The sequence below is a fragment of the Heteronotia binoei genome, chromosome 16 (genome assembly GCF_032191835.1).
Source record: "Heteronotia binoei isolate CCM8104 ecotype False Entrance Well chromosome 16, APGP_CSIRO_Hbin_v1, whole genome shotgun sequence".
Lineage (NCBI taxonomy): Eukaryota > Metazoa > Chordata > Lepidosauria > Squamata > Gekkonidae > Heteronotia > Heteronotia binoei.
The window spans coordinates 18,412,673-18,440,576 of NC_083238.1; the positions used below are offsets into that span (position 1 = coordinate 18,412,673).

The following is a 27,904-nucleotide window of genomic DNA, read 5'->3' on the forward strand; positions in this document are numbered from 1 at the left end:
ACTGTGGCCACTACCTGGGCCTCCATTATAAGGGAGGACTCAAGGAGCATGCCCAAGCTCCTGACCTTAGGGGCCGGTATTGCATGTGCACATTTTGTGTGGTGACCAAGTATACAAATTTTTAGAAATAGGTCATTCTAACTATTCTCTTTATGGTGAAGATGCAGGGTGTTGTGTGGTGAGGATAAATGATTAGTGGCTTGCCTAAAGCTACTTAGTGAGATTATTCCAGAGATGAAAGTTGTGATTTCCTGGTTTGCGGCTTGTTCTTTTGCTAGCCACTTGAGTTTAGCAAATCCTTAGATACTTTATAAAATTGATTCGTGTCTGGCTCGTAGAAATTATTTTACGTGATTAACAAATATGAAGTTATACAGTCTTGTCACAAGTGTTGCAGAATTGTTTTTTAAAAGAGCATACAGGTATCACAGGTACTATGGAGAAGACTATTAATTTTGTTGCCAAGCAACAGCTGTCAAAACCTGAGGCTTAGTCAAGCTGTTGATGGATTCTGCTGAGGAAAGTTAAATGCACACAAAGGAAAGTAGTAACACTTTGGAATTCAATTTCGGAATACTTCACAATTATCCACAATTATCCATATTGCATCAGTATTACCTAAAATGTAAGGGAAAGGGTGGTACAGTACTTCATGCTAGGGGTTGCAATGGACGGACAACTCTGACCAATGGAATTTCATTGGATATCCTAAAGCGACGATTACAAAATTTAATCTTGCCAAATAAGAAGTGAATATCCACATCAAATGTCAGTTTTCACACTGGTTATTCATGACAAGCACCAAGGAAGGAATTCTGATGCAGTCTTCATGTTGTTACCTACAAGTAGCTCAGTTGGCATCAATTAGAACCTGTGCCCTTTTCCTGGTATGGAATGGCTCCCTGAGGAGGTGAGGGGGCTGCTACATCTAGAGGTGTTTAGGAGGAGCTGCGAGCTTCTCTATTTGCTAGGGCTTTTAATAGGATAAAGGCTGGAGATATTTTAAGGGGTGGGGTTATGTATTTTTCCTTATTTCTTAAATTTGAATTTATAAGGTGTATTGAGTCATGGGAGAGTCAAAGCATAAATATTTCACTATGTAACTTGGAAGTGTGTGAAAGTATGATAAAAAGGAAGCTTGCAGCTGGTACTCTAAGATGCACATGAAGCTGCCTTATGCTGAATCAGACGACTGGTCCATCAGGGTCGGTGTTCTCTGCTCAGATTGGCAGCGGCTCTCCAGGGTCTCAGGCAGAGGTCTTCCGTATCACTTGCTACGTGGTCCTTTGAACTGTGGGTGCCAGAGATTGAACCTGGAACTTTCTGTGTGCATAGCAGAGGTTCTTCCACTCAGCTGCAGCCCCTCCCCTTAGCATGCTTGTGAACCATGAGCTAGCTGACACTTCATAAATGTGTTTAAACCTGGTAAGTTTTAGATTGGAAAAACAAGCTGTGATGTTTTCGGTACACGTCTACATAAATGCAGTTGTGTTTAGGATCTTTCATGTGGGTTACTCTTGTGGCATGAACAACCAATAGATACAGGCTCTGATTGTTGAGCTTTCTGAACGTCCCCTCCAAAGGTCTGTTGATCACTCCCCCCCCATTTGCTGTTTTCTGTACTCCTTTCTCATCAAATTGACCTCAGAGTTTATGAGGTGGGAGAGCCAGGAACAAACAACCCTACAAAGGAGGAAAAACAAGAGGTGACAAAAGGTGACAAGTGGCACTGTGGTTTCCCTTCCAGTTTCTCTACCTATCTCTATGGCAATTTACAGAATTCTCAGCACTTAGAGCCTGGCTTACAAATGGGTACTTCAAATGGGGTGAGTGTAAAGTGAAGCCTGTGTGGACGTTCAGGTGTGCCTGCATGCTTGCGTACAGTTATGGCTGAAAGGTCATAACAGAGGGTGAGTTGGCAGGTTGGACAACTAACCTGTGAAGATTATAGCCTGCTTCATGCTTGGAAGCTACATTTCCTGTATTAAAATATTATTAAATAATGAATCCAGAACAATTATAATCCTCTTGAAGGGCAGTATGGCGAGCAGTAATTTATTTCTGTAATGCACTTGTCCTTGGTTCAGGACGCATGATTTACGTGATCTTTATAGTTGCCTGTGCTGGGTACAAATTGATTTCTGTTGCAAGCAAGAGCCACTCTGCAGACAGCCCATCCAGCATGTTACCGATCTCCTCGTATAAGGCAGCTTTCAGACTTTCAGCCATGTTAACAATAACTTCTTTTAACCAGTAATGTTTTTATGGCTTCTTGATAATGAAGTCTATAAAAGCCCAGTTTTGTGCACTCTTTGTGCGTCCTCTTCTTCAGTTATGGAGTGCCACATTCCCAAGGTGCGCAGTTTGTGAAATTGCAAAGCCGGAGCTTAGTTGACTTCTCTCCCCCCACCTGCAGATCTCATGCCAGAAAGCTGTGGCCAAATCCCCCTGCTTCCAGGTCTGTCTAGGTGAATTTGTTCCACCTGCCCAAATATTTTACATTAGAAAACATAACATTTCTATATATTCCTATTCAATTAAAAGGTCTTTCAAGGCATTTCAAAAGAACATTGTTTGAAGCCAATACATATTGCATAGATGGAACCTTTGGGCTGGCAGCCAGTGTATCCTGGGATCCTGGCTCAAGGCACGCAATAATATAGCAAAGAGGAAATTAAAGAGCCGTGAACCTGACCAGATGCATGCTGTTCTAAGATTGCTTTGGCACCTAGCGGTCTGCTGTATCACTCCCTGCTGCTCAGTCTCCAGGTATTTCACTCTTGATTCAGGAATGTGTATATAGCATAGTGTAATAAATCCTTATGGTGAGAGTACTATATTGAGTCACTCTGTTTGCATAATTTATGCTTGTGAAGTGTTAAACTTCCGGAGAGAGGTGGATGGATTTCTAGGGCTGCAACTTGTACCAAAGTGGCATGTGCCTTTGGGTTTTGTATAGTAGGCTACATCTGATAGAAGCTTCTGTTGGGACCATGTTCAGTCATCCTTTGGATTCCCAAAGCTGGTCCTTCTCCCATAGAGAAAAGGAATATATTTTTATAAAGGAATACGGATGTGGAGGAAAAAAAAATAATGAAGGGATTAGGTTTGCCATTTTTGATTATGAAAATTTATACCCCCCTCTGCATTGTTCATTGGATGTCTTATACAAAAGGACTCCAACCAACATGGTGCCTGTGAGCACCATGGCGCCTACTGACACCTTTCCTGTCACCCGTCAAGTATTTTTTAGAAAGTGAATAAGGCTAGGTGGGGCTTTTGCCTAGCAAGGCTTCTGACTGGCCGTTGGATTGGCTGTGTAGATTTTTTAGAACATTGGTTTGGCAGCAGCTGCCACCACAGTACAAGGGTCTTCACTGTGTAATGGAAAGTATACTGTGGCAGCCATTTTGTGCCATGCAATGTCAGAATTCCAAAGGTGCCCTCAGTCTCAAAAAGGTCAGGGGACCCTTGTCTTATTCCAAAGGTGCCCACGGGCTCAAGAAGGTCAGGAACCCCTGTCTGTGATGCAGTTTACTGGAATATTCTGTATGTTTTTTTGTTTTAACTATGTGATCCAGTTTCGTTGCATCATATATTCAATGTGTATCCTATGGTTTTGTAATTTGATGATGATGATGATGATATTGGATTTATATCCCGCCCTCCACTCCAAAGAGTCTCAGAGCGGCTCACAATCTCCTTTACCTTCCTCCCCCACAACAGACACCCTGTGAGGTGGGTGGGGCTGGAGAGGGCTCTCCCAGCAGCTGCCCTTTCAAGGACAACCTCTGCCAGAGCTATGGCTGACCCAAGGCCATGCTAGCAGGTGCAAGTGGAGGAATGGGGAATCAAACCCGGTTCTCCCAGATAAGAGTCCACACACTTAACCACTACACCAAACTGGCTCGAATTTGCTTGAATCTCAGTGGAAAATACGATAAATGAAGTGAGATAGAGAAATGAGTAAACTGGGACACAGACTGAAGCTTACTGAGGTCTGTATTCAGAAATACATAGGAGGTTCTGTCTTCCAGGTCTGGTCATTTACTTTCTCCCTCAGTAGACTGAGGGAGAGAGGGGAAGAGAAGGTAGGAGAGAGGAAGAGATGGGAAGAGAAGGTAGGAGCCTGACAGTCACTCCAATCTTGCCCCGGGTAAAGTCTCAAAGAACAGATGTCTCAATAGGCCCTTTCTGGGCCAAACTAGACATTTGCTTTTTAAAAAAGTTGGGTCCCTGTAGGCATAAAGCAGAGCCCATTTGGCCTTGGAACACAACTTCAGGGAGATGAAGTGCTCTTTCTATGAGGAAACAGCACTATGGGGGAGAGTTATTTTCCACGTGAAGTAATTCTGTGTATTAGAGTAATGAAAATGGGAAAATAACTTCCCCCGTATGGTTTTATTGTAGAAAATAGTTGGAGATGGGAGGCAAGAGCTCACCCCACTCCCGATGGCATTCCAAGCCCAAGCAGATTCTTCTTGTAACCATAAAAAAATAAATAAAAATGAATGTCTAGTTTGACTCTCAGAATTTTGATCTATTAACTTGCCAGGCCTTAAATATTTTACATGGCCTTTTGTTTTTCCTGTATGTTTAAAAAAAGATATTGTGCTGAGTAAAGCCATAGGGACAGTACTGTTTAACTTTGTAAATGCAAATTTCATAGATACAGTGAAACCCATGTATTATGTATGAGTAATATCGGAAAAGCAGCTTTTTAGGATGAAGGCTGCTTTTATAGTAAATGAGAAACTACTGTTACCTGGTTTTTGTTGTTGTTGTTATTCAGTGTCCTTAATTCTACAGATATTTTTAATTTGCGATTAGGTGAAATATTACAGAATACCAAGCAGTATCAGAAATATCCTGTCTGAGAGGTGGGTCCCAGAAACACTGGACTCATTTGGTGTGGTGTTCTGAATCAGCCAATAGGACCTATGTACTAGAAGAGTTTAAATCTGATAGGGGTGATTGAGAGTAGGGTTGCCAACCTCCAGGTCCCAGCGGAAGTTCGCCTGCTTTTGAGAGCTTCGATCTGCCACCATCCAGCTGGCTGGTGGGAGAACCCCATCCCCAAACATGATACCACTTCCAGGTGATGTCATTGTGCCGGAGATGTCACAAAGTGATGCTCTGGTTTTTAGGCAAACTCTATGGTTTTGAAGGCAAAAACCCATAGTTTTGCCGCAAAACCAGAGTGTCGTGCACCATATTGCCAATGCATTGACGTCGCTCCCAGTTGTCCTCATTGTGTTGGGAACATCGCAGGTGATGTCCTGCCCACCTCTGGAAAATCCACCCTGCCAAATCCCCCTGCTGCAGCGACAAAGGGACCTAGAAACCTTAATTGATAGCCAGAAGCTAGGTTTTGAAATTTGAAGAAGGGTAATTTAACAGGAATGTAAACTGAAGATTTGGGGAGAGATCTGGTTACAGTTCTCTGTCTATGGACTAACTTAGCGTACAAAGGATTTGCTGTGTCTGGCTTGTAAACTTATAGCAAAGTGATATATACAGTATATATCAATATAAGTTATGGATATACTAATGACTAATAGGGAATTATACAAATTTAAAGTTGACAATTAAAAAATTGAAATAGTTCAAAATTCTCTGTTCCTTGGCTCCATCGTCAACAAAAGAGAGACTGTACCTGAGGAATCAGAAGGATTTTTCAATTTTTCATTGAAACTGTGGAGGGTGCTAGAAGGAGCTAGAAATTCTTAAGAAGAAGATGAAGATGATATTGGATTTATATCCCGCCCTCCACTCCGAAGAGTCTCAGAGTGGCTCACAATCTCCTTTATCTCCTTCCCCCACAACAGACACCCTGTGAGGTGGGTGGGGCTGAAGAGGGCTCTCACAGCAGCTGCCCTTTCAGGGACAACCTCTGCCAGAGCTATGGCTGACCCAAGGCCATGCTAGCAGGTGCAAATGGAGGAGTGGGGAATCAAACCCGGTTCTCCCAGATAAGAGTCCTCCCCCACAACAGACACCCTGTGAGGTGGGTGGGGCTGAGAGGGCTCACACAGCAGCTACCCTTTCAAGGACAACCTCTGCCAGAGCTATGGCTGACCCAAGGCCATGCTAGCAGGTGCAAGTGGAGGAGTGGGGAATCAAACCCGGTTCTCCCAGATAAGAGTCTGCACACTTAACCATTACACCAAACTGGCTCTCAGACTGGAGTAGGAGTGCTCAACACCGCCCCCCCCCCCGGTATTTCTCAGTTTGGGTCTATTGCCCCCCCCTTTTTTTTTTGTATTTCTGAAAAATCTTGGATCCCAGTATCAGTATGGTGTTCAGATCCAGGATTTTTTTTTTTTTGAAATCATGTTTTTTTTTCAGGTCCAGTAGACCCAAGAAGAAAAATACTGATATGATACTGATACTGGTGAACTGGTCCCAGAATCTGTGTCCAGTGGGATGGTCTCTTCAGCAAGAGGAGAACCCTGGCCGATCCTGGGCTGGCTCCTCTTGCAGCTGGGTTGAAACTAGGCTTGCCAGAGGATCCAGCCCCAGTTGAGCATCAACAAGACAAGGATCAACTGGAGCCAGCCCCAGCCATAGATCAGCAAGAGAGGATCAACTGAGGCAGCAGGAGCTGAGAGCTCTGTGCTGCCTCAGCTGAGTCTCTCCCAGCTGCATGCAGACCTGGCTAGGAGGACTTCAACTGCGGTGTGGTTTAAACCTCACTGCAGGAGAAGCTGGCCCCAGGATCAGCATGGGACGGATAGATCTTTCCCTGCTTTATGCAGACTTCTTTGGGAGGGCTTCTCCTGTGCCTCGGTTTAAACCTCACCGCAGGAGAAGCTGGCCCCAGGATCTGCATGCAGCAGGAAGGCAACAGAGGATCAGCTGGGGTGGTGGTAGCTGAGAGACCCGTGCTTCCTTGGCTGGGGCGGGCTCCTCTTGCAGCTCTGAGCTCCCACCACCTCGGTTGATCCTGGGCTGGCTCCTCTTGCAGTGTGGTTTAATCAAAGCTGCGAGAGGAGCCCACTAGCCATTCGGTATAACTGAATATACCTGAATAAAAGCCAAAAAATCCAGGTGCACTCGTAGTTGATCAGTTTCTCTGATCTGTATTTGGCTTAAAAATTTGGTATTTTGGGTTTTGTTTTTTTTGGCTTTGTTTGTGCCAAATGCACACCCCTTCTATTGAGTTTTATGTGTTGCCATAATCTCAGTTATCCTATGCCATTCTGCTTGAAGAGATGAGCCACATATGAAGGGGGTTCCTAAGGAGCTTATGCCTGTGGGCATGGACTCGGATGTCCTCGCAAGCTTCCAATTTCTGTAGAGGGGTGAAAACCAAGTTCCAAAAGTGTGTCAGTGGAAGAGTAGTTTAGCTTCTTGTCTAATCTGCTCTTTCAACCACTAAACTTGATACAACGTGCTATTGACCAATATGAGCCAAATCTTCTGCATTACATGAGCAGTGACAGGATTTTCCTTAAAGGTAGGGATGACTGTACATTACCTTGCATTTCTTACATGTGAAAACAATCTAGTGCCCTGCCCTTTTTTTGGGGGGGGGGGGGGAATATTCTCTTTGATTCCTTATGTGAACTTTATGCATCCTACTTAAAATGGTTTGTTTCCCTAGTTATTGCCAAAACGCAATTCTAAGATGTATTGTAAATATGCTAAATAGAATTGTTTCTCAGTTACATTCTCATTTGTTATGTCTTGCTTGCTGGGGCGTGGATTTAAAACGATTGGTGATATAGTGAAAATTGCCTTTCTAATGAGTTTCTAAGAGTTGTACCCTACTAGGTCTCTTGAAGTCAGTAGTCTTAGGAGGGCATAACTCTTAGGGTGGTGCTGTATGTACAAGGAACATATGAATGTATGAAGCTGCTTTATACTGAATCAGACCCACGGTCCATCAAAGTCAGTATTGTCTACTCAGACTGGCAGCGGCTCTCCAGGGTCTCAAGTGGAGGTTTTCCACACCTATTTACCTCAACCCTTTTTAGTTGGAGATGCTGGGGATTGAACCTGGGACCTTCTGCTTGCCAAGCAGATGCTCTGCCACTGAGCCACCGTCCCTCCCCAAAGGAAATGCGCATCCAGGTTTCCATTGTAATGAAATCGTGGTGGAACTGTCCTAAAATGCAGCAGCATGGGCGTAAAATTAAGTGTTGCTGATCTATAACATCTCATTAGATCCAAACCCATGCTTTTTTTGCTATCTGTTGCTTTGAGTCAGCATATATATATTGTTGAACTTACACCTTGCTATGTTAAAATGTACAGCCTGCAACTGGGATATTTTAAAGCAAATCCTGGAAAATTGCTGGTTATATGTGTTGCTTTTGATTTTTCTGTTGACAGGGTTAATTTATTTCCTTATATACTGTGGAAAGTAGCATCAATTAATAAAAAAAGGCTTTTTAATAATAAAGCAAGCAGTAAAATGAATTGTCTTTGCATTTGATGTCATTTGCTAATTCACTGCATTCTCCTCCCATCTTAATTTACAGTGGGATGTTCTCATCGTTGCGTTCATGCTGGCGTCTCTGGCTTGGATACATAACTGGAACAATAGCTGTCCTTACTACAGTATACTAACTAAGGACTCGATAAAGAATGAGGAGATTTATCTACTGCAAAGTGGTACTTGCCACGTCACTGATGTGGGTTCTTGTGGATGTCTTTCTGCTCTTGTACTTCAGTGAATGTAACAAATGTGATGACAAGAAAGAGAGATCTCTGCTGCCTGCTCTAAGAGGTAAGCCTCAAGTTTGTCTTGTCTAATATTACAATCTATTTAGAGTTCGACCGCATTTTCTGAAGAAGAGTGATCTGTCCTGCTAAGTGGAGATACAGACTGATGGATTGTCATTTGACCCAAATGAGCATATGCCGATGTCATTGTCCCTATTGATGCCTACTCCATTGCAAAACATTTTTTGTTTTAGTCAAGCTCAGCAATTGGTGTTCTTTGAGTTCCTTCATGTTCCGAATGGCTCATTTTCTGCTGGTTGGAAGCTGAGGTCTAGGAGAGAAGCAAATCGCAACCATTTGTGATAAATGTCAAGTTTCTCAGGAATTGGGTCAGTTGCTAATGATCATTTGAGGGGAGGATATTGGCTGTATATTATCACATTGTTGTTCTATTATTGCTTTTGTCCTGGAAGAGTGTCCATGTACAAGTTGAGAGTATTGACAGGCACAATGAATTAAAGCACTCAACACAGAATTTATATTGGTTGGTGCTCAGCGGACTGCATTTAATTCTAGTTGACTGGTTAAAGGTATTTTCCTCTCTGAGCGTGGCTAGTTAAACTTTTGTCAGATCCGCAGCTGTCTGAGTGGAAGGGACTTTACTTATGCAGTAGGTGAGGCTCCGTGGGTTCTGTAGACCCACACTAGCCACATCTTGGCTAGAGATCTCCTGACTTTTCAGAGACTGCTTTTGAGATTGAGCAATTGTAGGGGAGCTACAGATAACAGAGGTAGGGAAGATCTGTATTAAAAAGCAGTGGTTGTTTTGTTGGAAAAATAGGTGGTGGAGCTCATTAGCGTAACTCATTAGCATATGCACTCCCCTGCAGCCAAAAGCAACCCAATGCAAGAAAAAAGAGCCTCGGGCAAGCGAGGCCTGCTTGGGCTGGCTAGAGATCCAGCCAGCCCAAGCAGGTCTGGCTTGCCTGGGGCTCTCCTGGGCTGCCGCCCCCAACAGTCAAAAGGCCAGCAAGCCACCTGCCACCCAAAATCACATAAGAACTGGAGAAAGGGTGGTGTGGGCTTCTCCAGGATTTAATGAGGGCTGCTGGGGGTGTGGCAAAGCTCCTGGTGGCTGGCTGGCTGACTGCCCCCTTTCCTAATCCAGGGATTGTTTTGCAGCTGCACCTACTGTTCAGCGGACAAGTTAGGTGGAGAGGAGGAGGGGGAGTTGTCAGAAAGGTCCAGGAGCTGTGCTCCTTTGAGCTCCTGTTGAATCCGAGACCTGATTAAAAGTAAATCTCTGCTTGCGGGTTCTTTGGATCTAGATCAGTAATTGCACATTAAACTGTTGTCCTCCCCTCGCCCCACAAAGGCCGTCTTGCTTGTGCTCCTTGCTGGGGGTGCATGGTGCGAAAAAAGTGAAACAAAATACGGTGTGGATTTTTTTTTCCCCAAGGAGTCCCACAAAGAACGTATAAAAGCAATCTCGTGTTTTAGAATCAGTTTCATTTAATCATCTTCAAATGTATCTGATTGGAGTGGTCCGGTAAGAATTCATGGTTATCATCTATTTTCACAAGTGAATCTAATAATCAGGAAAAGCCAGTTTTAAACTCAGGAAATAATTGTAATCAATGAATAAGGAATAGTAGTTGGACCATTTGCAAGCTGAAAAGGAAGAAGACTTGTTTAATAAATTAGTCATGACGATTTGTACTTCTAGACTATTAACACAGGGTTTATAAAAAGGAGGCAAAGTAGTTCAAGCCTTTAATGGGATTAGGACAAGTCGCATTTAACTGGCCCCAATTTAACTACAGCATTTATAATGCATCCTTGCAGCGTATGCCAAGGAGAACACAAACACATCAGTTTTATGATAAATGCTCACTTCGATTGATCCACTGATTTGTAGACCAAACCTGATGATAAATCAGGCCTCCCTGCTGTTTTATATTGTTTGGAGCTGTGTCAAGTTGCTGTCTCTGCTAAAAACTGAACTGCCTGATGGATCGTTTCAGTATGGAATGATCAGTTCGTCATCTCTTGAACTGGTTCAGCCTGCTCAGTTGCCAAAAAGCAGGGGAAACCTGGTTCAGCACAAATGTCTGACTTTTTGAGAAGAACTTTGAAATAAATAGGTCTCTTAGTAGCCTGTTAACATGCTATAGTTGATACATATTACTGTTGATATCCTGCAGGTACATATGCATGCCTGTTTGTCTGAAAGAACTGACATGTTTACTTTACAAATGAAACTAAATGCTCAGCACCCGGAGAAGTGTGCCGTTTCAATCATACTGTCATCTGTACAGCATTGAATGTAACTTGAGAGAATTATTCAATACATGTCTAGAGAACAATCAAGTGTATATTATACATGGACTATACCTGCATTCAGTGCAAGTTGCAAATGGGGCCTGTGTCTGTCTTTTTCCTGATCATCTAATATACTTCTCATTGTACGTGGCTAAACATTGAAAAATATGTATTGGTATATTGGAAAGGCACACAAGATGAGTTCTTCAAGCCCTGGTCACATGAATAAGTGGGCATTCTGATTGAATGCAGAGCCAGATTGCCAATGGCGAGCAGTGATCTTGAGCATCATGAACATAAGAGAAGCCATGTTGGATCAGGCCAATGGCCCATCCAGTCCAACACTCTGTGTCACCTAAGAACATAAGAGAAGCCATGTTGGATCAGGCCAATGGCCCATCCAGTCCAACACTCTGTGTCACCTAAGAACATAAGAGAAGCCATGTTGGATCAGGCCAGTGGCCCATCCACTCTGTGTCACACAGTGGCCAAAAATTTATATATCTACATATATAGACACACTGTGGCTAATAGCCACTGATGGACCTCTGCTTCATATTTTTATCTAACCCCCTCCTGAAGCTGGCTATGCTTGTAGCCGCTACCACCTCCTGTGGCAGTGAATTCCACATGTTAATCACCCTTTGGGTGAAGAAGTACCTCCTTTTATCCGTTCTATTTCATTGAATGCCCACAAGTTCTTGTATTGTGAGAAAGGGAGAAAAGTACTTCTTTCTCTACCTTCTCCATCCCATGCATAATCTTGTAAACCTCTCTCATGTCACCCCGCAGTCGACGTTTCTCCAAGCTAAAGAGCCCCAAGCGTTTTAACCTTTCTTCATAGGGAAAGTGTTCCAAGCCTGTAATCATTCTAGTTGCCCTTTTCTGCACTTTTTCCAATGCTATAATATCCTTTTTGAGGTGTGGTGACCAGAATTGCATACATGTGTTCATTACAGCTCTTTGGTTTGTTGTGCTTTTGTGCTGTGATTGTGTAACAATCCATACAATACTGATTTAACCTGTCTCTGTGTATTGTGAAGGGTGTTCTGATGTCCCTAGATTTTTTTATTCCTTGCTTCCTATCATCTTCCTTTTGCTGTTTCTACATTCCTTTATTGCACTCACTGGCATCTCCAAGTAACAATCCTCCCCCGCCCCCCGCCATGGGCAATATTACTTAGTTAATTAATGACTAGAATTATCATGTTGGATGTTATTACAACCCTTGCATCTTTGTAGAGTGGCTGTAATATTTCCACATTAAGGAAAATATAATGCACTAGGAATCCAGTTTGAGTGTGTGTGGCTACATATGACCAGGCCTTTTTTTTGTAGCAGAAACTTCTTTGCATATTAGGCCAAACACCCCTGATGTAGCCAATCCTCCAAGAGCTTACAGGGCTCTTCTTACAGGGCCTGCTGTAAGTTCTAGGAAGATTGGCTACATCAGGGGTGTGTGGCCTAATATGCAAAGGAGCTCCTGCTACAAGAAAACCCCTGTATATGACTAATGTTATTATTGGAGTTAGTTTTGAGATATGCCCAGAGTCAGGAAGTATTATGTCCCTAGGCCACTTGTGTGGATTGTGAATGTCACAGTCTTAAGGTCAAAGGATATTTGTGTGTGTGTTTGAACTATGTCCTTGCATTCTATTTGTTTAGTACAACATGCCATGTGAGGGAAACAATTTTGCAAGTTTGCACATAATTGCTTGTGTAACAAAAATGGTCATGTTACCACTTAGAACTAGTTCTTGTTCCGAATTTGATGGATGCTGTGACAGATGGGCCAACGTCCTGCATCTTTCTGTCAGTCACCAATCCCCTCTAAGCCTGATTGTATGTTCAGGGCAGCTAATGGCCAATCAGTACCCGCTGAACACTGGAGAAGCCAGATGATAGGAGGAGGGGAAAGGGAAAAAAAATCTGTAAAATTTGCAGTTTGCCAAAAATCTGTGAAATTTGCAGTTTGCCAAAAATCTGTGAAATTTGCAGTTTGCAAAAAATCTGTGAAATTTGCAGTCAGGGTTTGTGCCTTCAGAGGTTAGTTTCAGAGGCGGGATCCTCTCCTAGGAGACTTATATAGGTCTCGGAGCCTGTCTTTAGGGGAAGCAAGCTAATTTATTGAGTATGTTAGCAGGAGATTGTGGCTTCTGGGAAAAGCTGGCTAAAGATTGGATTTTCTAGAAGGTGTTCATACTTACACTGCGATTCTTGAAGTTGTGGAAAAGCCAAAGATTCGTCTTAAAGGATTTCAAAAACATGGCTGACTGTTCTCTTCACCCAGTAATTGTCATCTGAAATGTTACAACTGAATGAGTCCATCAAATGCTGCATGTTACACTTGTAAATAGTTTCAAGCCTCTATTTCTCAAGGCCCTTTGTCTTCTATTCTAGGATATGAATAAAAGTTACTCCCACCCCCTTATTTCCCCTATATTTCATGTGAAATACTATGGGGGGTGGGGAGAGAGAGGCATTTCTAAAACATAACACAGGCAGTACCAGAGGGAAGAGCTGTTAATGTCATCGCAACTGTAGCAGGCAGGAACACTAATTAGATTGTGGTAAATTCTCTCACGTGTACTTAAATAACTTGTATTTAGAAGCCACATGGGTTCAGTTTGTCAGGTGGAGACTGAAATAGAGACCTCATTGGTCAAATTCCACATCACTCTTCCTCTACTGTAATGCTATTTAAAACCTTAACCTTCACAGGAACATCTTGTTTGAGCAAATGGGGAGGAGTGAAATGGAGCGTGAAACATTTTTCTGCGTTTTTACTGCTCCTGGTCATTTCTGACCCCAGGAGGAAAGTGGTGGATTTGGCTTAAGGAGAGATCCCTGCTGCCTGTTGTTACTGGATTGGCTGTAGTTAGCACTTGCCCCCCAGTGTTCTTTCCTTATATTAATTTTGGGTTCCATTGTAGTTCTTCTCTGCTTTTACTGAATAACTAGATATTTGGAATAAATATCTCATAGGCAGTGCCTGTGAGAGAAGAAGAAGATGATATTGGATTTATATCCCGCCCTCCACTCCGAAGAGTCTCAGAGTGGCTCACAATCTCCTTTACCTTCCTCCCCCACAACAAACACCTTGTGAGGTGGGTGGGGCTGAGAGGACTCTCACAGCAGCTGCCCTTTCAAGGACAACCTCTGCCAGAGCTATGGCTGACCCAAGGCCATCCCAGCAGGTGCATGTGGAGGAGTGGGGAATCAAACCCGGTTCTCCCAGATAAGAGTCCGCACACTTAACCACTACACCAAGCTGGCTCTCTGTATTCCGTTGTATTCCGTTTCTGTTCTTCATTCTCCTGAGTTTCAGGAGAGTGCCAGTGGAGTAGGACCATTTCTTTGGCATTGAACCTATGTGAGATGTCACACATGAAGCTGCCTTGTATTGAGTGAGACCCTGGGTCCATGAAAGTCAGTGTTGTCTAATCGATCCAGATTGACAGTGGCTCACCAGGGTTTCAGAGGCCTATCACATCAACTGATGGCTGGTCCATTCAAATGAAGATGCTGGCGACTGAGCCTGGGATCGTCTGTGTTCAAAGCAAAGGCTTTCCCAAAGAGTTATAGCTCCTCTCTGGTGCAAAATAGGAAGCGATATTACTGTGTTGTGGGTGGCACAATGACATTTCTGGTTTTATGCTGAAAATTACATTGTGAATTGGTGCAATGGCAAAACCCCTCCCCCATTTCCCTCCACTGGCCTGTCAAATGGCAGCAGGGAGTGGGGGCTGAAAGATCTCTTGCTGTAGTGGAAACACCCCCCCCCCCCAAATCTGGAACTAGTTTTTGTGTATTTTGCTTACACATATGTTTATTCCATCTAGAATTGCAAGGTTGAGTGTTCTTATGTTTCCCATAAGAATTGAATGAGCAGACTTGAACCTTTTATTCACCCATGATGCCATGGGTTATGAAAAAGGAGGATCTTTAAGAGGGAATTATGCTGCTGGATTGAGTTTTATAGTCCACAGTCAGATGTTAGTGTCAAGCATGCGGTTTCAATGACGAGTCGAGCTTGATACAAAACTATGTTTATTGATAGACCGATACTTTCAATGTAACAGATTCTTGAGAGTGATGCTACAAGTGCATTGATACAATACTTTTAAGGCTTACTTCAAAAGGATTCCAAAAGGTGGGGGCGAGGGATAGCTCTCACACATAAACTATCATAAATATCGACATTCTCATGGCGTTATCAGGACTCTGTCCTTGCTTTCCCCAGATGTGTCGCACTCCCTAATAGGAATGTATGGGAAGGTGCTGATTACTTCTTCTCAAGTTAGTTTCGTTTCTCTCTACTTCTACTTTGCACGCAATAAAGCAAGAAAGGGGAGGGGAAAGAATAACAGAGCTAACAGACCTTGGTCCTCCAAGATATTTCACAGACCAGTGTTATGGAGGACCCAAAAACAATCAATTATCAATGGAATTTTACCATGCTTGACAGTTAGTGGGAAATTCCCAATTTGGACTTGATAGGAGATAGTCACCCTCAGGGCCCACCCTAGGGTGCATGGAGCCCCAGGTAGCCTTGTTGCCTGCTGCCCCCCCCCCCCCCCCGTGCCACTCTGCAGCGACTCCTCCCTCCCTCCCAATTTTAATGCCTGGGAACAGGCAATGAAGTGCTGTGCTCCCGGGGCTCTTTAAAGGCTGCCCCTCCCCCCAACTGTTAGCTGAGTCAGCGGCTCCTATGCTGGCCTTCTAGCACTCAGGACGATCAGTGCTGGGGCAGCAGCAGCGGGAAGGACAAGCAGGTTGCTGAAAGAGTGGCCGCTCCGCTGCCTCCTCTCCACTTCCTTCCTAGAATGGGAAGGAAGTGGGGAGGAGGCAGTGGCGTGGCTGCATTTTCAGCGGCTTACTGCTGCTCCAGTACTGATCATCCTGAGCATGCTGGAAGGCCAGCATAGGAGCCACCGGCCTCTGTGCTGCTTTACCTGCCGATCAGCTGATTGGCGGGGAGGTGGCCTTTAAATAGCCCTGGGAGCGCAGCGTTTCACTGCCCGTTCCCGGGCATTAAAATTGTGAGGGAGGGAGGAGCAGGCAAATAGGGATTTGCCTAGGAGGCAGGGCAATGATGAGGGCCGATTTCGGTGCCTCCGCCCTGCTGATGCCTAGGCAAATGCCTAGTTTACCTAGAGGGCAAGCCGGCCCTGGTCACCCTCCTGAATTGCGCTTAAAAGATTACAGCCAGAATCATGAGATTCGATCCAGAGGGAATTTCTGCTTATGGAAGGGTGTGCACATGTGTTTTGTCAATTATCTTCTTCCTATAGCAGACCTCTGGCTTCCTGGTACCCCAGAAGGGAGGTGCAGCAGCATTTTGGGCTGCAGCAAAAGGGAGGCATCCAGGAAGTCTGATGGAAACCCCATCTGTCAGTGGATCTTTTCTGTGGGATCCGATAGTCATGAACAAGCCTTGTGTGATATACTGTAATCTGTTTGATCCACAGACCTCAGATTCAGCAGGAGCTCAGAGGAGCACAGCTCCTGGACCTTTCTGATGGTTTCCCCTCTTCCTCTCCACCTTGTCGATTGAATAGTAGGTGCAGATGCATAACAATCCCTAGATTAGGAGAGTGGGCAGCAAGCCAGTCACCGGGGGTGGCCATAAATCACCTGTGACTTGACAGCATTTTCCACAACCACCAAACTGAAGACTCTTTAAGCAGATACCCCTGACCGATACACAGGCAATGAAAAACTTTACTTGTAACAATTTTCTGCCTGCTTTTAATTTACTCTAGCAGTTCCTCATTCAGAAACATGGTAACATACACTCGCAACGCAAGGGTGGGTATTCAGTGTTGCGAATAAATTAACTGTAAAAGTTCAACAATCCTTTTAATCAGATTGCTGTTGCTTAAACGTTTCTACTTGAAATGTTATGATTTAAAACCAATACCTGAATTTCATCACAGCATAACTGTGTGCAATGTCAGTGGAAAATCTCAATAGTAAAGATTTCTAGAAATGTTTCTGTACTGGACAAAGCAAAAGGGAAGTGATCCATTTAGAGCTAGAACACCACTAAACAGAAGGTGATATATTTATTAGACACAGGCCTCAATTTGGTCAGGAGCAGGACTCCGGGACCTCTAAATTGTATTGCACTCTTTCTTAACGCCCCCCCCCCCAAAAAAAACCTCCTTGCTTCGGGGCTTCATTGTTCAAATCCCCTGTGAGAATTTTGCTGAACGCTAAGATTTGACAAACTTTCTAATATTTTTCCCCACAAAAAGGGGGAAAATAACCAAAACATATAAAGCAAACAGAGAAATCTTCATCATGCCACTGTGGCCACATGGGAGAATGTAATTTAAAAAGTATGATGGGGGTAAGGTTTTATTGTGACAATTATAATTCGAGAAGAATTTTAAGGTAGATGCTGAGCTCATACAATTAGTACACCTTCCGATGATGTCAGGGGTATGTGGCGCATGCAAATGAATTGTGCTAATGAGCTCCAGCATCTCTTTTTCTATGAAATGACCCCTGATTAAATCTATCCATGGAGAATGACGGCAGTAGCTAGACCAATGCTAACTGCTTCTGACTTTATGAATGTGCATGTATGACAGGGCTAGCAAGTGTGATTCCATTTCTCTTTTACCCGCACTTCATTCTCTGCAGACAAGTTGACTGAAGAGGGCTTTCATGTAGGCTTCCCAACCCTCCCGCCCTGGCGGGGGACCCCAGGATTTCCACCCTCTTCCCCCGCTCCCCCGGAGGAGCAGCCACGTCGAGCAGAGAAGAGGCGTCAGCTGCGCAGCGGCGTCGCACGCTCCGAGACGGGGCGCCTCGCCGTTTCCCCCCTAGCCCCACCCCAGTGTCTCCTGGCTCCACCCCCAAAGTCTCCTGGCTCCACCCCCAAAGTCCCCAGATATTTTTGGAGTTGGACTTGGGAACCCTACTTTCATGTGATATGGTCAGAACAAGCAAGTGTTCAATATAATTCAAATTGCTTAACAAATAGTAAGGAGATTCCTGCACAGATAGTACAGTGTTTTGGAAGACATATCTGGTTGTGATTATCGGTGTGGGTAGTCATGTTAGTCTGTAGCAGTCGAAAAGAGCAAGAGTCCAGTAGTACTTTAAAGTCTAACAAAATTTGTGGCAGGGTATGAGCTTTTGTGAGTCACTGCACACTTCACTTCTTTTCTACTTGTAATGAGTTCCGGTGACTTAGCACGAGGCTTTTTTTTTCAATTGTTGCCCATTATGCTAAAGAAGCCTCCCATTCAATTAGGTGGAACTTGTTCATTTATATTACAAAAGACTCCTCCCTGAATTTATAAACTGTAAAAAAAAAATGCATGAATAAGAAGACAATTTATTTGATAACTTGCAAGTATACACCAGCTCTGTCATGCCAGTTGAGAGAATATAAACGCGGAGAGAGTTCTAGAAATCCACGTTTGGTACAACCTTGTGTGAATTAAATGAGGTATATGTTAAATGTTTTCTGTTACTTGGAGTATATGAATTTCTTCCTTCGTATGAAGTGCAAGAATCATATTGCATTATCTAGTCAATATGCAGAACTTTGGACATGACTGGGATTGGCTTGTACAGTAGTAGGAGAAAGTTTGAGATGTATACCTTTTTTAAAAAAAGGGTTCTTCTATGTTTGAAATCTGCTGAATGCTTTGCTCAGGTATTTTGAAAAGCTCTTAAATGGTCGACCTGTTAGAAATGGGGCATTTCATCTTGTTTGGGTGGACTTTAGTGTGAATTTTCAGCAGGAATAAGCAGTTTGAAAACCGTTGCTTCCTTTTGCCACTTCAGGTATTTTTCTAAATCTTCTACCTAGCTTTTAAAAATCTATCACCAATAGAGCTGACATAATCACATAGGCGAACTAGGTGGTGACCTAGGGTGCCAGATTTTAAAGGTTGACAAATGAGATGGAAGGGAATTTATTTATGCTGTTTTAACAACATTAATATGTTATCCCATATGAATGGTTTCCTATAAAGTATAATTAAGTTAGGATTAATGATGCATCGGGGAAAATCAGTTTTTATTTTCACATTGCTATACATGCCAAGTAAATAAAGGTAAAAGTTCCATCTAGACTCTTCATTTTTCTTTATCTTGAATGTGGAGATTGATGCCAAAAGTCATCATTTACTGAGGGCACAAACAACTCAAAGGCCCTGATCACTAGGAAAGGTTAACAGTAAGACCACACAGGCTGAAAAATGCTTCTGCCTATTAAGGATATGGAAATACTTCTTGATATGCATACAGTAATTTTGTTTATAACTTGTCTACTGTATGTAATGTTCGTGCTCTTCAATAATGTATTCCAGTTTTCTCACTAGCTTCAGCATTCTGTTAGAGTTGGCAGATAACTTTGGAATAGGTTAGAGATGAGTGCAAATCTGATTTAAAGGCGGTTTGTTGTGTGTGTTTTAAGAGATGACAGCAGGGAGAAAAAAGGCATAAGGCAGCTGAGTCCTGTGTTCCTTTAAGCTAGACATGTGTGAATGGGCAGAAGATAATTCTGGAGTGGCTGTGGGATTACGTTATAGGGGAAGATCACTGAGGACATTATATTCCCCCTTACATCATAAGGGGAAGTCACTAAAGGATGCCAAATGAGATGGAAGGAAATTTCTTGTCACTGTTTTAACAACATTAATGTGTTATGGCAACATGTTACAGTGAATGCGTGGCAAACATGCACTTACAAGATAATTTCCTGGAGGGAAGTTCACAAAAAGAATGAGCTGGGATACAGAAGGAGGCCTGGTATGCAGTGGTTTCTCCCCTGTACAGAAGTACTCCCCTCATAGTGTGGTTTCTCCCTTGTACAAAAGAACTGATACGGAACAACTCCCTAAAATAGTGGGGTAAGAGCTCCACACAATTGCTTCCTTGTCCCCCCCCCCCCCGAATTGTGGAAGAAAAGGGGTAGTGAATAGGACTGGGTAAGTTCTACTGGTCCCATGAATCTGAATTGGAGACATTATGTGATGGAGAGCCATATTTAAAATGATTTAATTTCACCTAATATTTTAAGATTTGGATGCTTGACATTATTTAAGACTTGAAGATTTAGGAAATATAGACCTTAAGAACGAATAAGGCTATCTTTAATCTTATTCCAAATAGAAAAAGAAGATATTGAATTTATATCCCGCCCTCCACTCCAAAGAGTCTCAGAGCTCTCACAATCACCTTTACCTTCCTCCCCCACAACAGACACCCTGTGAGGTGGGTGGGGCTGGAGAGGGCTCTCACAGCAGCTGCCCTTTCAAGGACAACTCCTGCGAGAGCTATGGCTAACCCAACACCATTCCAGCAGTTGCAAGTGGAGGAGTGGGGAATCAAACCCGGTTCTCCCTGGTAAGAGTGCACACACTTAACCACTACACCAAACTGGCTCTCCAAATAGGGAATACATTCATCAAACACTACTTCTGGGAAAAGAATTAGATTCTAGGATGTCTACCAATAGGGTAGGATCCCCATCAAAGTTTAATAGGCAGTATGAGAGTTTCCACAGCCATGCCTCCTATAAATGTGAAGCGACAGTCTTTCAGGTACTTTGGACCATGCTCTTAAGGATATCTACATTAAAAGGGGGAGGGGGCAGAAAAAACTTGAGAGCCAGTGTATTTGTGGCTCATTGAAACAAGCCTCAGTGTTCTGGCTGCCACATTCTAAACCAATTAATGTTTCCAGACCATCTTCAAAGCTGGCTGTAGACAGAGCATGCTACAGTAGTCCAGTGTGGATGCTAGCAAAGGCATGTGTGGCCTTTAACAGGTATGCCTTCTCTACAACTGCTTCTACCTGGGAGACCAAGATGGTAAATAGTATTGTTTGCCACCTCATTATCTAGGGTCAAAAGAATCTGAAAGTACTCACAAACTTTACTTGCTTCTTCAGGGGGAGCACAACTGCTATCCAGAGCAGCTTGCACAGCTGTCCCCCCCCCCACAAAAAAAAAATCTTTACACTCAGTCCATTTAATCTGGATTGTTTGTTTGTTCACATTCATCTATCTACTCCAATTAGCTGCAGCTCTTTGTGATGTGGCATAGAGGCTTTTCCTCACTCTGCTGTGATCCTTTAACTGGAGACACCAATATCTGAACATACATAGCAGTGCTGCAAATTTTTCAGGGAACCTGTTGAGCAGGCAAATTTACCTATTCAACACCAAGAGGCTGTGAGGTAGTCAAGGATGTATTTGGAATTCATGGAACAACTGGAACAGCTGCTGAACACTAAGTTTGCAGCTGCCTGTTGATTGGAAGCCGACTGTCAGCTTATGGAAGATCAGGTGGCGGACGCTGTATTCTTACTCTGCCAGCTCAGCAAAATAGCTGCACAGTGAAGTTACAAAAGGGAGAGAAGAAAGTTTATTTTTCCCTTGTCTCAGTAGCCCAAACTGACAGCTTGAGATGGAGGAAGAGAAAGAAAATCAAACAGAGAGCCAGTTCGGTGTAGTGGTTAAGTGCGTGGACTCTTATCTGGGAGAACCGGGTTTGATTTCGCACTCCTCCACTTGCACCTGCTGGAATGGCCTTGGGTTAGCCATAGCTATCGCAGAGGTTGTCCTTGAAAGGGCAGCTGTTGTGAGAGCCCTCTCAGCCCCACCCACCTCACAGGGTGTCTGTTGTGGGGGAGGAAGGTAAAGGAGATTGTAAGCTTCAGAATCTCTGATTCAGAGAGAAGGGTGGGGTATAAATCTACAATTCTTCTTCTAATCCCCCCCCCCCAAAAAAAAAAAAATATATATGTTGCATCTCAGCAAGTCTGGGAGGCAGCAAAGTTTCCTGCCTGGGAGATCAGAAGAACCTTACTTCCAGCTGATGATTTTGGAGTCTCTCTTGGTTTCCTCCCCACCAAAAAACCCTTCAGTTACAAAACAAAATTTCCTCAGAAGGAAATTGGAAGCCAATTCCCAGCAGATCCCTCATTAGGTGGGAGTCAGTTTCTGATGGCTATGAATACATATGAGCAAGATGCAAACAGTTAAACAGCCCTCACTTAACTGGCTGCCTGATTACCACTGGCAAATGAGAAGTGAGCCAAACTGACAGGTGTTCAAGCATCCCTAAAACTAGGGCATTCTGGGTATCAAGCACGTGTTGTATGGATGAGCCATAACCCTTTCTTTAGCACTAGAGCAATGTGGAAAGAGTACATTGTAGTGGTTTCCTGAATTTTAAAACAAGAGGCTCTTTCATGCAAATCATAATTGGTTTGGATGAGGTTTCTTAAAGCTGTCAGCGAACAGGATCCAGCCAGCTTTTCCATTCCATCTTGCTCATTGCCCTTCTTACTATAGCCTTCTTCTCAGCTTTTGTTTATGCAGATTCTATGATCTCCAGCGCAGAGTTCTTTTTGTTCAAGGTGGACCTCTTTGACACAAGCTCCAACCTAATGTCTTGCAGAAGAGAAGCATGGTTATGAATTGGTGTCTCACTTATCTACTATCAAGACATGTTGTGGATTCTAAACTACACCTAATATGTTGTGATGTTGATGCTGCGTGTGACGTACTATTTTACAAATCGTTCAGTGTGTAGTGACGTAATGTTAAAATCACGAATGTACTTCTATTTGTGAAGTAAAACAGGCCGTGTTGTGCGATTGAAGTGAATGAAACATTTGGATGCTGTATTAGTTTCCAGTTTGCGGCCAAGTCTGGATAATGAAGCATTCATCATTTCAGTGGTTTCCATAGAAACAAGTTTATCTCCGAAACTACTATATGTTTCGCTCTTCTGAGGAATGATAGTCGCAAATACCTCTAATGACATATGAAACAGGTTTAACGGATGGGTTGAAAAAACATTTGTATGAATTATGGGTTTTGTCACAAACTTATTTGGTAAATGAAACTTCAAAACAGCAGTGTGAACAATATTAGGGGTTTTTTTTTGTTACACATGTGATTGGAATTGTGTTCTAGATATGGAGTTCTTGCCTGGCTCATTGGAGCCTGTAGGACTGACCTTGGGGACTCGGGAACAATGCGCAGCAGGATTCAAATCCCTTCTGCCCTGCTCCAATCATGGCCCCCCTGCTGGTTTGAATGGTCCAATAGCATGCTAGTGCGGGAACCTTGTGTGTATATATAGTTGGCCCAGTTTTCAGCCTTTGAGTGCTGTTGTATGCTGTACCAATAAAAGAAGAAGAAGAAGAATTTTGCAGATTTATATCCCTCCCTTCTCCCTGAATCAGAGACTCAGAGCGGCTTACAATCTCCTGTGTCTTCTCCCCTCACAACAAACACCCTGAGAGGTGGGTGGGGCTGGAGAGGGCTCTCACAGCAGCTGCCCTTTCAAGGACAACCTCTGCCAGAGCTATGGCTGACCCAAGGCCATTCCAGCAGGTGCAAGTGGAGGAGTGGGGAATCAAACCCGGTTCTCCCAGATAAGAGTCCGCACACTTAACCACTACACCAAACTGGCTCTATGAGCTATGTTCACTACCACCTCACCTCATCATTGCATGGAACCCACTATATTATAGTATTCAGGCCTTCATTGTCATTTAATTGATGAATTTCAGTGGTTTGAAGATAGCAGGGAAGACAGACTTTTTTTTTGGAGGCTTCAATGACAGCAGAGATTTACAATGAAATACAAAGCTAGCAAAAACTATTGAGCAGCTTTTCAAGCCGTTGGTATTGGAATCTACATAAATAGTTGCTCAATATTCTGTGAAAGGCTAAACATGAAGTTTCTAAGAGTTCTAGGCTAGAACATGAAGTTCTAAGAGTTCTAGGCTTTCAAACCTGTTGCCAAGTATTATGCAGCATGTGATCAGAATGTCTGATCTTTAGACACAAAGATGCCTTGAAAATGTTTGTTTGTTTGAAAATATTTTGTCCAGCTTTTTAATAAGACAATCCCAAGTAGTAAGATGCCTTGAAAATATAAGCCGGAATGTTTTTTTTTTTATTTATTTGAAAATATTTTTTCCAGCTTTTTATTATAAAGACAATCCCAAACAGTAAGAATAAAAACAAAAAATACAAGCTAAAAACAGGATCTCAAAATGGTAAATCACAAAAACAGTACAGCAATTGAAAGACAAGAATAAAATACCCAACGAGGTGGATTTGATTTACATGATGGTTGAAGCGCTATGAAGCTGTAATAACTCTGCTGTTAAACTGAGTAAAAATGTGTGCAGTGCGAATTTCATTTGTCTTTAATCCTGTTTATTTGACATGAAAAGAAATGTGATTTCCTGTTGTTTCAATTTTGGTTTTTCAGCAGTCCTTTCTATTAGATTTTTAGATCTAATACACCCACCTCTGGTAACTTGAAAGCCTTTTACAAGATCCCATGGTGTAGGGGTGTGTGTTTGTGGTATATGAGCTAGCCTGCCTGCCTGCCTGCCATGTGGAATCAGTTGCATGGATTCTTAACACCCTGTTACTGGTCTCCCTCCTGGGTAATAATCAAGCGGAGAGGACTTATCTAACAAGCTTTTGTGGCCTGTTGTCTTCACCATGAAGTTAGGTGTTCTGAAAATGGTTGTCTAGATGTCTAGAACAGTGCTGGCAGAGAACTTGTATCCTGGATCCTTGCCCATCCTGACTCTAAAATCACTTAAGGACCACATCAACAAACCTTTAACATCTGTTATAAATCAGTCACTAACTGTAAGGCAGACCTCCAAACTCCTACGTCAGTGAGGTGGTGGGTTAGAAGGTCGTAACTGACTGTATCAAACACTTCAGTCAAATCAAGAAGTAACAGTAGCGTGACTTCTCCTCAATCCAGATGTCTCCAGAGGTCATCTGTGAGGGCAGTGAGCACCATCTCCATCCCAGTGCCAGGGCGGAAGCTGGATTGGAATGGATCAAGGATAGATGAGTCATCCAGAAAGACCTGAAGATGTTCACCTGCCACTCTCTCAACTACCTTGCCCAGGAATAGAAGGTTTGAGTCTGGTAGTTGACCAGGACCGCAGCATCCAAAGTTGGTTTCTTCAAGAGCAGACGAATCACCACCTCCATTAAGCCTGCTGGAAAGGTCCCTAACAAGTTGGTGATCTCTCCCAGTGCACCGCTTAATGTATAACATTAATACTTACGCTTCTGTTTCTTTCTGGTGATTCCAGACTGTTCATCTCATCTCCTAATGTATTAGTAAAATCAACAAAGTGGGACATTCAATAACTAATGCATTAGGAGATGAGATAAGAAGTCTGGAATTCCTGTTGCCTGTTCACCTTCTGAGTCCTAAACCTGATACCTACCTGTCCATTTCCCTTCAAAAATAAAATAAAGCAGTCTGTTAGTTTTGAATTACCATCAACCTCTAATGTGCTATTTTCAGACCAAATAAAAAGAAGGATTTTAGTTGGTCTCTCAGTTCCTTAAACTGGGTCAGCATATATCTATACATTTAAACAACGTGGTGGAACAAACAGAGAAACAAAGAGGAGGAAAAGAAGAAAAAAGGCTGCTCAGCCAAGAAGATGATAAAGGGAACCAAAGGGGGAATCCTTATGAGGATAGAACTCTTGTTAAAGCATTTCACAATGCAGCCATTACATTTTTAGTTGCCCGGGGTGTCCAGGCACCCAGTTCTTTTCCAGCCTTGGGAAAGCATAACTGATTGTGTTTTGATGCCATAAAACATTAAGAGGAAAAAAGCTATACAAATGCCCTCCACACTGCAATAGACTATTATTCTCTTCTGAGAGGCTTGAAATGCAGCTACATCTGTTTCATGCTTCTTCAAAGAGATTCCAGCTCTAAGAAATTAACAGTTATCTTATCGCAGCTCACTGGCATTCTCAGGAGAAAACACATTCATGGTATTTTATCAGTTTAGACAAGTGTAACGTTAAGCATCAAAGTGATAGGCTTACAGAGTGGTTATTACACCATTGATAAAACTTTATGATGCATTTACAAGGATGAAACCAAAAACATAACTCTGCTCATCCTCATAAGTAAGCACTGTTAAGTGTGGTAAGATATTGATCCGTTCGCCTGCACAAGGCATTAATGAATTTGGTATTTTTATATGTCAGAAATGATGAAACCCTTCCTTCTACTGTGTCTTTAATCTGGGCGGGGGGGGGGGGGAGAATTGATTTGAACGTGCATAGTTGAGATTCTGTAATGAAAAGCACTGACCATCTTGTATGCACTGAAGGCTAACGTTTCCAAATGTGAAACACTACGACTTCCCCATGTCGTCTTTAGTGGAAGAAAGCGTTCTTCAGTGCGCCGAGTGTTGAAATAACTTTGTGAGCCAAAAAAGCTTCGTGATATTCATGCTTGAGAATCGTGTTGTTGCTGAATTGAATATTGAAGTTTTGGTGGCTTGCAGGGGTGGCCCTAGGGTGTCTGGTGCCTTAGGCAAGGCCCCGCCCCTGCCTGCCACCCTCTACCCTTGCAGGCAAAGCTGGAGGGTGGGGAGGGCACATGGTGGTGGCGCGGCAAGGCTCTAAGTGGTGCAGAGAGGCTGCATGCCACCTGGCCACCATCACTTTGCCTTCCAGAAGTGGAAGTGGAGCAGTGGCAGCCAGGTGGCACATGGCCTCTCTGTGCTGCTCAGTGCCTTGCTGTGTGGCCGCACACACCCTCCCCGCCCTCCACTTTTGCCCGCGGGGGGGGGGGAAGGGTGCAGGTGGCGGGGTGGGGCAAGTGCCACAGAGGAGGCCAGGCAGTGTGTGGCCTCTACCTGACACTGAGAGGGCCTCTCCTTCTGGGCTATATCAGTCACCTGGGAGGCGGAGGGCCCAGTTTGGTGCCCTCTGGCCTGCACTTTAGGCAGCTGCCTAGGTCTGCCTAGTGGATGGGCTGCCTCTGGTGGTTTGTGCCATTGATGAAACTGGCAGGATCAGTCCTTAACACAGACCTTCCCCCCAGGTATACAGAAAAAAAATAAGGCTTCAGAAATTGACCAAGTGGTAATACATACAGAAAACAGCCTGATAAGGCTTATGCAAGGTTTAAGAAGCAATGGATGTTGAGAATGGAGTTAGTGAGAGGGAGGTGGTGGTTTGGACTTTCAGTGCCCGCAGTTGACTAGGGGATTTAAGGATGCCAACCTCCAGGTGGGACCTGGGGATCTCCTGAAATTTTAGCTTATCTCCAGGCTACAGAGATCAATTCCCATAGAGAAAATGGTTACTTCGGAGAGTGGACTCTCTGGCATTGTACCACGCTGAGGTCCCTGCCCTCCACAGGCTCCGCTCCAAATCTCTAGGAGTTTCCCAATCTGGATTTGGCAGTCCTGCCCTCTCACCCCCCTCCAGTGGTTGGGGGGGACCTGGCAGCCCCACTAGAAGGAGAACTTTTGGTCTTAGGGGAAATTTCCTCATTGTGTATGTTCGGTATTATTTTTATTTAAAACATTTTAATGTCACCTTTCCACCCTATCCATGGTCTCCAAGTTGGTGAATGTATTTTAGATGTTTTTGTGTGTCTGAAATGATTTAATGTGGTTAACATACACATACACACACATATACACACACACACATATAGGAGGGATGGTGGCTTAGTGGTAGAGCATCTGCTTAGGAAGCAGAAGGTCCCAGGTTCAATTCCTGGCATCTCCCAAAAAGGGTCCAGGCAAATAGGTGTGAAAAACCTCAGTTTGAGACCCTGGAGAGCCGCTGCCAGTCTGAGAAGACAATACTGACTTTGATGGACCGAGGGTCTGATTCAGTAGAAGGCAGCTTCATATGTTCATATACACACATATACATATAAACAGACACACACACATATAGACACACATACACACACATACATATACGCATACACACACACACACACACATATATATATATACACATATATACATATACGCATACACACACACACACACATATATATACACACACACATACATATATGCATACACACACACACACACACACACACATATAT

At 43.5% G+C, this 27,904-nt stretch overlaps 1 protein-coding gene and 1 non-coding gene across 3 annotated transcripts in view; both read left to right on the top strand.

Annotated features, from left to right (window-relative positions):
- Positions 1-27,904, top strand: part of GALNT13 (polypeptide N-acetylgalactosaminyltransferase 13) — a 370,357-nt gene that overhangs the window by 25,221 nt on the left and 317,232 nt on the right. For both annotated transcript variants that reach the window (XM_060257257.1, XM_060257256.1), the window contains exon 2: positions 8,487-8,734. In XM_060257257.1, coding sequence (XP_060113240.1) covers positions 8,593-8,734 — 142 coding nt within the window. In that variant the 5' untranslated portion in view covers positions 8,487-8,592. The remainder of the gene's footprint in view (positions 1-8,486; positions 8,735-27,904) is intronic.
- TRNAP-AGG (transfer RNA proline (anticodon AGG)) lies at positions 27,499-27,571 on the top strand. The gene has a single exon. It is a non-coding gene; the product is annotated as a tRNA-Pro (tRNA).